The sequence below is a fragment of the Quercus suber genome, unplaced genomic scaffold (assembly GCF_002906115.3).
Source record: "Quercus suber isolate HL8 unplaced genomic scaffold, Cork oak 2.0 scaffold_188, whole genome shotgun sequence".
In the NCBI taxonomy this organism is placed as follows: domain Eukaryota; kingdom Viridiplantae; phylum Streptophyta; class Magnoliopsida; order Fagales; family Fagaceae; genus Quercus; species Quercus suber.
Window position 1 is genome coordinate 684053 of NW_027069646.1, and position 12308 is coordinate 696360.

Sequence of the window (12308 nt, forward strand, 5' to 3'; positions counted from 1 at the left end):
GATGCTAAATATTGCTAACATATGACATTTACAATTCCCATTGGAAATACTCTAACTCACTTTGCATCATGCCTTTGTCGAATTCTTGAATCATATTCTCATTATTACCATTAAAAATTAAGTCATCAAAATAAACTAAAACGTTAAGACCAAAGGCTTCTTTCTTCCTTGATTTTTCTTTCCGGTAAAACAAAAACAAAACAACACCAACTTCAATTAAGAATAATCATCAACAAACATAAAGGGAATACCTATATCTGCTGGTCGAGACAAGTTCACATGTTTTTCGAATATGTCAGTATGAATAAACTCTAGTGGCTTTATTTGCTCTCGATGAGGTCCGTTTTGGAAATGACCATCAAATTGCTTTCTCATTATAAATTCACATGGCTCCAATGTGGTCTCTATTTCATGCAATCCATTAACCATTTCTTTCTGATTCAGTAGTTTCAACCCATGACTTAAATCTATTAATCAAATTTATCCCAAAAAAAACCAATAGAAACGAAGTAAAAAGTCAGACATATTTGGATATCTCTAGAATAACATGCACCATCGTAGGACATTTTTAATCCATTCCTTCCTCATATTAAAGTTTGTCCTATTCCCCTTAGCTGGCATACACCTGTTATCAAATTGACTTGAAAGCGGATTCAGCTGTAACATGAAAGTGAGGCTGAAAAAAAAAGAGGTTGCACGCATATTGATTAAAATACAACGCGTTATCACGCTGGCGTCTCACTGCCGCTATTCAATCCCTTCCTTGTAGTTTCTCACCCAAACTTTTGCGCAGCACTATATATATTTCACTCACAATGCTTCTTCTCCACAACCCGGTCTCAACAGTATAGTCTAGCTTCTTACTTTCTCAGTTCTCAACTTCTTATCTTTAGACTTCTTATCTTTAGAACTTAGTAAACACCTCAACAGAGATTGCACCTCTAAAATTCATCATGGCTTCTTTAGTTTACACACACCTATTACTACAGCTAGTTCTACTAATCTCTTTCTTCCATTTCATCTTGGCAGCAAGGAGACTTGCTAGTTCAGCTGAAACCCAACCTTTACCCTTCCAATACCACAATGGCCCTCTTCTTACTGGAAAAATCTCCGTCAATCTCGTCTGGTATGGCAAATTCAAGCCCACACAAAGAGCTATTATCTCAGATTTCATTGCCTCTCTTTCTACTTCCACACCCACAAAATCTCAACCCTCTGTTGCCACCTGGTGGAAAACCACCGAGAAATACTACCACCTCAGCAACTCAAAGAAGGCCTCCACTCTTTTACTCTCAATGGGTGCTCAGATTATTGATGAGACTTACTCCTTAGGCAAATCACTCTCAAATCTGCAAATAGAACAGTTGGCATCAAAGGGTGCCCATAAAAATGCCATTAACGTGGTTCTAACATCAGCTGATGTGGCAGTTGAAGGCTTTTGTATGAGCAAATGTGGAACCCATGGATCTTCAAAAGCTGCATCTGTTCAAGGCAAAAGCTACAAATTTGCTTACATTTGGGTTGGAAACTCGGAGACTCAATGCCCAGGTCAATGTGCTTGGCCATTTCACCAGCCCATATATGGACCCCAGAGCCCTCCCCTTGTTGCTCCCAACAACGATGTGGGTCTGGACGGCATGGTCATCAACCTGGCCAGTCTCTTGGCTGGTACAACTACAAACCCATTTGGAAATGGCTACTTTCAAGGACCGAAGGACGCGCCATTAGAGGCTGCATCGGCCTGTCCTGGTGTGTATGGCAAGGGGGCTTACCCTGGCTATGCTGGGGAACTCTTGGTTGACCCAACAACAGGTGCTAGCTATAATGCAAATGGTGGCAATGGAAGGAAATACTTGCTTCCAGCTCTCTTTGACCCATCTACAAAATCTTGTTCAACTCTGGTCTGAGGGATGATTATGAAACGTGCCTACGCGTTATTGTATACAAAAAATGTCTTAGACAATAGAATCGAGAGATAGATAAATTCTTTGATTTATTGATTCATTTGTATTACGGTCAGATAATGAAATTCCAATATTCTTTTATAATCTATTCGTAAGCTTGTGATTCTTTTAATTATTGAAGTTCGCCATAAAAAAAGAGCTAAGTGAATAGCATTAATTGATACAACAAAATTAATCAGTCATAGAATAAACATGGTGGATTTATGAAAAATTTTGTGTCCACGTCGTCGCGTAGTTACTTCTGCAATTGTAAAATATGTAAAAAAAAAAATTGTGTATTTAAGTTAGATTAAAAAGAAAAAAAAATTAAATAAAGTTTTCAGCAAAAGAAACCAAAAATAAAAAATGAAGTCACGGGCCTTGTAGTTCAATGGGATCATTAAGTTCTGCCATTGAGAGGAACCTGGGTTAGAGTTCTCCTGCTGATTGTAAGAGAGGGAAAAACCTTTTGGTTAAGTTGCCTTGCTCATGAATATTACTGTAAAAGCTAAAAATAAAGAAGCAATTGCATAGTTAATTTCATGATCGAGACTTACACATCCAGCATGCAGAATATATACTTTCATTCTCATTGGATAATTGTAGAATTATTTCTATATGTTAGAGATATATTAGCCTACTAGCATAGGCCCGAGCCTAATTCTACTTTGTGTGCAAGTCACTGGCGGAGCCAGAGGGGGGCACCTGCCCCCCCTGACTCCTCAAAATTTTTAATAATAGTAGTTTAAAGTAGTTATATACTGACATGGAGGAAACAAAAAAAAAAAAAATGAAAGAATGACTTTTACTTGTTGAAAGTGACCAAACTATTGATTTTGTCTTGTCCTACTACAACTTGCACCTATTTCACTATTTTTTATTTTTTATTTTATATCATTATTTACACTATTTTTACTATTTATGATACTTTCACAGTATTTTATCCTTGAATGATACTAGAAATACTACAAATTTTACAACTTATGTCTTACAAATTGACATGTTACAAATCACAAAAAAATCATTTCAAACATTTATTCATTATATTTTTTAAGTAACACTAATCACATTCTTACTCCATCAGTTTGTAAATTTTTAGTAGCTATGAATTGGTTAATTTTGTTTATTTATTTCAATAATATGAAATATATTCATATTTGCTTACAATTGTTTATTTATTTTGTTATTATTGTTGATTAATATTTTTTAGATTAATTTCACTTTTAATATCATCTTTTAATTTTGCCCCCTCTAGACTAAAATCCTGGCTCCGCCACTGGTGCAAGTTAAGTCTCCTACTTGTACTAGAAGTCTATTAGTCTAGGGTTTAGTGTACTATATATACACATGTTATGATTCATTGTAACACAGGATTTGTACTACACTATAATATATTATTGATGAAGCCCTTTAAGGTTTCCTCCGTGGATGTAGGCCGTTAGGCTGAACCACGTAATCCTCATGTGTTATTGTGTTCTATACTTTATGCTTTCGCTTCCGCATCCATACTAACATATTCAACATGGTGTATCAATGCTAATATTTAACATGGTATCAGAGCCACCTTCTTGTGGCCATAGTTTTCTGTCCTTACGGTATATTTAAGAGCAATCTTTATCTTTCTCGGTGTATTTTTCGCTACGTTCATCTTCTTTGGCTTCTTACTGCTGCCGTCAAAACTCTCCGGCATAGTCAAGCCACCGTCAGAAGTCGCATCAACACTGCAAGACCATTGTCTTACCGTCACAAAGCCAAATTTCATTCAAGGGACCTTCTCAATTTTATCAAATCTCAATATTTCACCAAACTTCCATCTTGAGTTTGAGAGGGGGTGTTAGAGATATATTAGCCCATTAGCATAGGCCCAAACCTAATTCACCTTTATGTGCAAGCCAAGTCTCCTACTTGTACTAGAAGTCTATTAGTTTAGGGTTTAGTCTACTATATATACACATGTTATGATTCATTGTAACACAGGATTTGTACTACACTATAATATATTATTGATGTAACCCTTTAAGATTTCCTCCGTGGATGTAGGCCGTTAGGCTGAACCACGTAACCCTCGTGTGTTATTATATTCTATACTTTATGCTTTCGCTTCCGCATCCATACTAGCATATTCAACGCGGTGTATCAATACTAATATTTAACATGGTATCAGAGCCACCTTCTTGTGGCCATAGTTTTCTGTCCTTGCAGTATATTTAAGAGCAATTTTTGTCTTTCTCGGTGTATTTTTCACTGCGTTCATCTTCTTTGACTTCCTACTGCTACCGTCAAAACTCTCCGACATAGTCAAGCCACCGTCAGAAGTCGCATCAACACTGCAAGACCATTGCCTTACCGTCACAGAGCCAAATTTCATTCAAGGGACCTTCTCAATTTTATCAAATCTCAACATCTCATCAAACTTCCATCTTTAGTTTGAGAGGGGGTGTTAGAGATATATTAGCCTATTAGCATAGACCCAAGCCTAATTCTACTTTATGTGCAAGTCAAGTCTCCTACTTGTACTAGAAGTCTATTAGTCTAGGGTTTAGTCTACTATATATACACATGTTATAATTCATTGTAATACAGGATTTGTACTACACTATAATATATTATTAATGTAGCCATTTAGGGTTTCCTCCGTGGATGTAGACCGTTAGGCTGAATCACGTAACCCTCGTGTGTTATTGTGTTCTATACTTTATGCTTTCACTTCCGCATCCATACTAGCATATTCAACATGGTGTATCAATGCTAATATTTAACATGGTATTAGAGCCACCTTCTTGTGGCCATGGTTTTCTGTCCTTGAGGTATATTTAAGAGCAATTTTTATTTTTCTCGGTGTATTTTTCGCTGCGTTCATCTTCTTTGGCTTCCTACTACTGCCGTCAAAACTCTCCGGCATAGTCAAGCCACCGTCAGAAGTTACATCAACACTGCAAGACCTTTGCCTTACCGTCACAGAGCCAAATTTCATTCAAGGGACCTTCTCAATTTTATCAAATCTCAAGATTTCATCAAACTTCCATCTTTAAATTGAGAGGGTGTGTTAGAGATATATTAGCCCATTAGCATAGGCTCAAGCCTAATTCTACTTTATGTGCAAGCCAAGTCTCCTACTTGTACTAGAAGTCTATTAGTCTAGGGTTTAATCTACTATATATACACATGTTATGATTCATTGTAATACAGGATTTGTACTACACTATAATATATTATTGATGTAGCCCTTTAGGGTTTCCTCCGTGGATGTAGGCCGTTAGGCTGAACCACGTAACCCTCGTGTGTTATTGTATTCTATACTTTATGCTTTCGCTTCCGCATCCATACTAGCATATTCAACATGGTGTATCAATGCTAATATTTAACATGGTATCAGAGCCACCTTCTTGTGGCCATGGTTTTCTGTCCTTGCGGTATATTTAAGAGCAATCTTTGTCTTTCTCGGTGTATTTTTTCCTGTGTTCATCTTCTTTGGCTTCCTACTGCTGCCATCAAAACTCTCCGGCATAGTCAAGCCACCGTTAGAAGTCGCATCAACACTGCAAGACCATTGCCTTACCGTCACAGGGCCAAATTTCATTCAAGGAACCTTCTCAATTTTATCAAATCTCAAGATTTCATCAAAATTCTATCTTGAGTTTGAGAGGGGGTGTTAGAGATATATTAGCCCATTAGCATAGGCCCAAGCCTAAGTCTACTTTGTATGCAAGCTAAGTCTCCTACTTGTACTAAAAGTCTATTAGTCTACGGTTTAGTCTACTATATATACACATGTTATAATTCATTGTATTACAGGATTTGTACTACACTATAATATATTATTAATGTAGCCATTTAGGGTTTCCTCCGTGGATGTAGACCGTTAGGCTGAATCACGTAACCCTCGTGTGTTATTGTGTTCTATACTTTATGCTTTCACTTCCGCATCCATACTAGCATATTCAACATGGTGTATCAATGCTAATATTTAACATGGTATTAGAGCCACCTTCTTGTGGCCATGGTTTTCTGTCCTTGAGGTATATTTAAGAGCAATTTTTATTTTTCTCGGTGTATTTTTCGCTGCGTTCATCTTCTTTGGCTTCCTACTACTGCCGTCAAAACTCTCCGGCATAGTCAAGCCACCGTCAGAAGTTACATCAACACTGCAAGACCTTTGCCTTACCGTCACAGAGCCAAATTTCATTCAAGGGACCTTCTCAATTTTATCAAATCTCAAGATTTCATCAAACTTCCATCTTTAAATTGAGAGGGTGTGTTAGAGATATATTAGCCCATTAGCATAGGCTCAAGCCTAATTCTACTTTATGTGCAAGCCAAGTCTCCTACTTGTACTAGAAGTCTATTAGTCTAGGGTTTAATCTACTATATATACACATGTTATGATTCATTGTAATACAGGATTTGTACTACACTATAATATATTATTGATGTAGCCCTTTAGGGTTTCCTCCGTGGATGTAGGCCGTTAGGCTGAACCACGTAACCCTCGTATGTTATTGTATTCTATACTTTATGCTTTCGCTTCCGCATCCATACTAGCATATTCAACATGGTGTATCAATGCTAATATTTAACATGGTATCAGAGCCACCTTCTTGTGGCCATGGTTTTCTGTCCTTGCGGTATATTTAAGAGTAATCTTTGTCTTTCTCGGTGTATTTTTTCCTGTGTTCATCTTCTTTGGCTTCCTACTGCTGCCATCAAAACTCTCCGGCATAGTCAAGCCACCGTTAGAAGTCGCATCAACACTGCAAGACCATTGCCTTACCGTCACAGGGCCAAATTTCATTCAAGGAACCTTCTCAATTTTATCAAATCTCAAGATTTCATCAAAATTCTATCTTGAGTTTGAGAGGGGGTGTTAGAGATATATTAGCCCATTAGCATAGGCCCAAGCCTAAGTCTACTTTGTATGCAAGCTAAGTCTCCTACTTGTACTAAAAGTCTATTAGTCTACGGTTTAGTCTACTATATATACACATGTTATAATTCATTGTATTACAGGATTTGTACTACACTATAATATATTATTGATGTAGCCCTTTAGGGTTTCCTCCGTAGATGTAGGCTGTTAGGCTGAACCACGTAACCCTCATGTGTTATTGTGTTCTATACTTTATGCTTTCGCTTCCGTATCCATACTAGCATATTTAACATGGTGTATCAATGCTAATATTTAACACTATAAAATTGAAAAGACTTACATATAACTTCTCTATTTAGACACAATCAGTCACCAAAGCAAAATTACAACCTGGAAATGTACATAGATGATAGAACACTTAAGAAATTCAATGAATACTCGAAAATGCATTTTATTCTCCAACATTTCCCCTAAATTCATTTTCTTTACAACTCCAATAATTTGTCTTAGATAACAGAATCTTTCCTTTGTAAGTGTCTTGGTAATTAATAATTATATCAACTAGCAGCTAGTCTCTTTTCCCATTGATCTTTAAAAATCTTTCTTAGCCATACCGCTTGTGAATTTGCTTTATCTGTACATTTTGTCGCTATTTTTCCTTTCAGCAAATGCCATAATGAAGAGAAAAAAAGCATAGCCAGTTGTCAATTGTAATTTTGTTATCATCTAAAGATTGTGCCACTATGTTTTGTTTCATTGAAGTCCGCCAGCAAATGCCTAAATTAACAGAGAAAAAAAATGGTCATTTGTACTTTTCATATCATCTAAAGATTGCGCCACTATGTTTTGTAACACACTTGAAGTCCATGAGCAAATGCCATAAATCAAAGGCAAAAACATAGCCACTATACTCATATCATCTAAACATTCAATCCAATCAACTTCAGAATAATCAAATGATTAGTCCTAAACCTTCAGCACCCCTATCCAAGATCCCATAGTAAGTGTCCCCTGTATTTTCTTAACCCCAAAAAAAATAAAGTCCCCCGTAACTGTTAGCATCTCATAAATTTCTTCCAACTCTAAAATGATTCTGATTTGGTTTTTCGTTAATCGAGAAGGTAAATTGGCAACAAACAATGTTCAGTCTAATAGCCGTGAGATACATGAGTTTACCAACTGGAGTTCAATACTTTTTACAGCATTGGCTTTTCCACACTATCTCATTCGCAACCAAAGGAGTAGAAACTAATTTGTACTTGACCATAAAAAATTTATTAAGAATAGTTTGCATATTTCATTTGAGAAATTAAAATCTTCAAGTTTTGTTTGATATACTTCAATACCCAAAATATGATGTATCCGTAACTCACTTTGCATCTTGAAATTAAGTCACCATTAAAATTAAGTCATCAAAAAAAAACTACAACGCTAAGAACAAAGGCTTCTTTCTTCCTTTCAAAAAAAAAAAGGCTTCTTTCTTCCTTGATTTTTCTTTCTGGCAAAACAAAAAAACAAAACAAAACGAAACAACACCAACTTCACTTTAGAATAATCATCAACAAACATAAAGGGAATAACTATATCTGCTGGTTGAGACAAGTTCACATGTTTTTCGAATATGTCAGTGTGATTAAATTCTAGTGGCTTATTTGCTCTTCACGAGCTCTGTTTTGAAAATGACCATCAAACTGCTTTCTCATTATAAATTCACATGGCTCCAATGTGGTCTCTATTTCTTGCAATCCATTAACCATTTCTTTCTGATTCAGTAGTTTCAGCACAAATCTATTAATCAAGAAATATATATTAGCACAACAAAGATAAAGAAAGGAAACAATTATTTATTTGCCAATTTGTATAAAGGGAATAACTATATCTGCTGGTTGAGACAAGTTCACATGTTTTTCGAATATGTCAGTGTGATTAAATTCTAGTGGCTTATTTGCTCTTCACGAGCTCTGTTTTGAAAATGACCATCAAACTGCTTTCTCATTATAAATTCACATGGCTCCAATGTGGTCTCTATTTCTTGCAATCCATTAACCATTTCTTTCTGATTCAGTAGTTTCAGCACAAATCTATTAATCAAGAAATATATATTAGCACAACAAAGATAAAGAAAGGAAACAATTATTTATTTGCCAATTTGTAATTTCCCTTGATTACATAGCCCATCTCCTAACCAGCTGGTATCCACATTTGTTCGCCTCCCTGCCCTCCCCAAAGGTAAGCTTAATAAGTTAACCAGTGGCCCAAACCTCCTCAATATTTAAAGAGAACTAAAATTGAGACATTTGATTCTTAAGCCAAACCTTTGTAGGTATTCTTATCTCTTATTGTTTCTCCTTACTGATTTGGTTTATTTAATTGCTCAATGTTGATGATATTTACTCTTAACAAATTTTACAATTGGTTAACTTGTGCGACTATAATTTGTGAATACTTTTTACCCATGGAAAATTATATGAACTCACTAGTTTTCGTTGACCCCTCACAATAGCACAAGTTGTTGATCTCATTAGAATTAGACTGAATTATACCGATAATTAATTCTAAGATTAACGGTAGGGCTGTCCACGGGTCGGTTCGGGTCGTGTTTGTGCCCAACTCGAAACTGACCAGCCAAAAATCGGGTGGGAAAAAAATGCACCCGCCGCCGACCCGCCGGAGTAATCGGGTCGGTCGGTTCAAACCATCAATGAGTGGCGGGCAAGTCGGTCAGAGTCCTAGATTTGAGAAGACGGCAAGAAAACAGTGAAAAAAACACAGATCCGGCGAAGAAACCCAGATTCCGGCTATATTTGCCTTAGATCCGGTGAGATTTCACCAGATTCTGCGAAAATCTCACCGGATTTAATGAGATTTTGCCAGATCCAGTCAAAATCTCACTGGATCTAAGGGAAATATTGCCAGAATCTGAGTTTTTTCGCCGAATTCTGTAAAATTATTGCCGGATTCTAGAAATTTTTTGCCAGGATCTGGAAATTTTGGCTAGAATCTGGAAACATTCGGTCGGTTCGGGTTTTTTGAGTTTCAAGGGAGGAAAACCAAAACCGACCGACCGGAATCAGTTTTTGGTGGTGAAGATCCGCCGCCAACCCGCCGGAGCAGTCGAATCGGCCGAATTTGGGTCGGTTCTTGTTGGTTCTTCAGGTGAATCGGATTATCGGATCAATCTGGACAACCCTAATTAACTGGGGACTAGGATTAATGGGGGACGTGCATCAGCTAAAATTTTTTATTAAAAAAAGGAACGAAAAGTGGTAGGAGACATACATCTGGTTTCACATGCAGTATCAGAGGTTTTGCTGAGTACGCACTATCCTGAGATCAGTTTTATAAATTCCTTTCCTCGTATAAGTCAAGACAAGATGCGCTCAATCTTGTCCCCTTACATCCTCATTCGGCTGTCTAAATTGTCCCTATTCCCCTTAGCTGTCCTATATCTGTAATGTTATTGACTCGAAAGTAGATTCGGTTGAAAGCGATACTTAGGAAAACTCAACACAAATTGATTAAAAAAACACAACGCGTTATGTGATATCTGGCTGGCATCACACTGCCACTGCTCACTCCTTTCCTTGTAGTTTCTCACCCATACTTTGGGCACTATATATATCCGCTCACAATTCTTCTTCTTCACAATCACTCACATCTTCACATCATATTCTCAGCTTCTTACTTTTTCAATTCTCAATTTCTCAATCTTTAGTAGTCAGTAAACACCTCAACTGAGATAACATCCTCAAATTTGTCATGGCCTCTTTAGTTTCCACACACCTGATACTACAGCTAGTTCTAGTAATCTCTTTCTTCCATTTCAACTTAGCAGCAAGGAGACTTGCTGATTCAGCTGAAACCCAACAGCCTTTGCTCTTCCAATACCACAATGGTGCTCTTCTTTCTGGAAAAATCTCCATCAATCTCATCTGGTACGGCAAATTCAAGCCCACACAAAGAACTATTATCTCAGATTTCATTGCCTCTCTTTCTACTTCCACACCCACAAAAGCCCAACCCTCTGTTGCCACCTGGTGGAAAACCACTGAGAAATATTACCACCTAATTAACTCAAAGAAGCCCTCTAGTCTTGTGCTCTCAATGGGTACCCAGATCATTGATGAGACTTACTCCTTAGGCAAATCACTCTCAAATCAGCACATAGAACAGTTGGCATCAAAGGGTGCCCATAAAAATGCAATTAACGTGGTTTTGACATCAGATGACGTGGTAGTTGAAGGTTTCTGTATGAGCAAATGTGGTACCCATGGATCTTCAAAGGGTGCATCAGTTCAAGGCAAAAGCTATAAATTTGCTTACATTTGGGTTGGAAACTCGGAGACTCAATGCCCAGGTCAATGCGCGTGGCCATTCCACCAGCCCATCTATGGACCCCAGAGCCAACCTTTGGTTGCACCCAACAACGATGTCGGTCTAGACGGGATGGTCATCAACCTGGCTAGCCTCTTGGCTGGTACAACTACGAACCCATTTGGAAATGGCTACTTTCAAGGACCAAAGGACGCGCCACTAGAGGCTGCATCAGCTTGTCCTGGTGTATATGGCAAGGGGGCNTCTGACTTTTAAATTAAATGTTATTAGGGAAAAACAAATATTACCAAAAATAGTAAAAATACTGTTTTCGAGCTTTAATAAAGGAATTCACCTAAATTTGGGCAGCCCTTGAAAATGAGTCTAGATCAGAATGATATTTCCCTTCAACCTGCCAAATTTCATGCAATTCCAACATTGTCACTCGATGGCTTTTACTGGCGCACCCCTTGATCTTGCATTGTGACTTATGGCGTCTTTGCTGCTCCAAGGAGGTCTGTGCTGTCAGTTCTACATCAATAATATTTAATGATGAGACCTCTAGACCTAGGAAGTATGTCCTAAACTCCCAACTGATTTCTTGGGGCGGGGGCTTCTTCTTGCATGTGCAAATTTATCACATTACTGTTTCCTACTTGCTATAGATTTCTTTGTCTAACTTGTTTGCTTCTTGTTATGCGGCCAAAGTACTTGCCAAGCTTCATCATGTAAGAGAGATTCCAGTCATTCTTTTATGCTTCCCTTTCTTAGCTTAGGTACTAGTTTTTTGGAAAACCTTCCTGACTTCTTTTACTCTGACATGTTTATTAAGGAAATAGTTGGAGACTAGTGCAAGTATAGTTACCGAAACCCCCTATGTTAAAGGTGGAGCGTACACAATAAAGTATTATGAACGAAAAAGTAATTTCAAATGGTGCTCAGCAAAACACTATTGCCGGGCTATTCCCTCTTTTACATATAGGGATAGAAAGATCTTGCCTTTGCGATTACAGATAAATGGAATATGATTGGGAAGGTTGGCATGTATAGGTTAGGGATGGGAACACGGCACATGGATTGGATAAGGGGCGCATTGTGCAATCTCCCTTTTTCAGTGTGGGAAAAATCTGCATGGGGAAGGTTGTGTGTTCAAAACATACTGGTCAGTGGCGGCTCTAAGATTT

At 37.6% G+C, this 12308-nt stretch overlaps 2 protein-coding genes across 2 annotated transcripts; both read left to right on the forward strand.

Moving 5' to 3' along the window:
* Positions 1-810: 810 nt before the first annotated feature.
* LOC112019968 (protein PHOSPHATE-INDUCED 1-like) lies at positions 811-2052 on the forward strand. The gene has a single exon (XM_024052525.2). It carries the CDS (start codon positions 954-956, stop codon positions 1905-1907), a length of 954 nt encoding a protein of 317 aa, XP_023908293.2. The 5' UTR covers positions 811-953; the 3' UTR covers positions 1908-2052.
* An 8385-nt stretch (positions 2053-10437) lies between these two features.
* Positions 10438-11400, forward strand: LOC136069772 (protein PHOSPHATE-INDUCED 1-like). The gene has a single exon (XM_065778663.1). It carries the CDS (start codon positions 10570-10572, stop codon positions 11398-11400), a length of 831 nt encoding a protein of 276 aa, XP_065634735.1. The 5' UTR covers positions 10438-10569.
* Positions 11401-12308: the final 908 nt, after the last annotated feature.

What these genes read in the sequence shown, in the direction of transcription:
- LOC112019968 (XM_024052525.2), top strand. Translation starts at nt 954, where the DNA reads ATGGCTTCTTTAGTTTACACACACCTATTACTACAGCTAGTTCTACTA.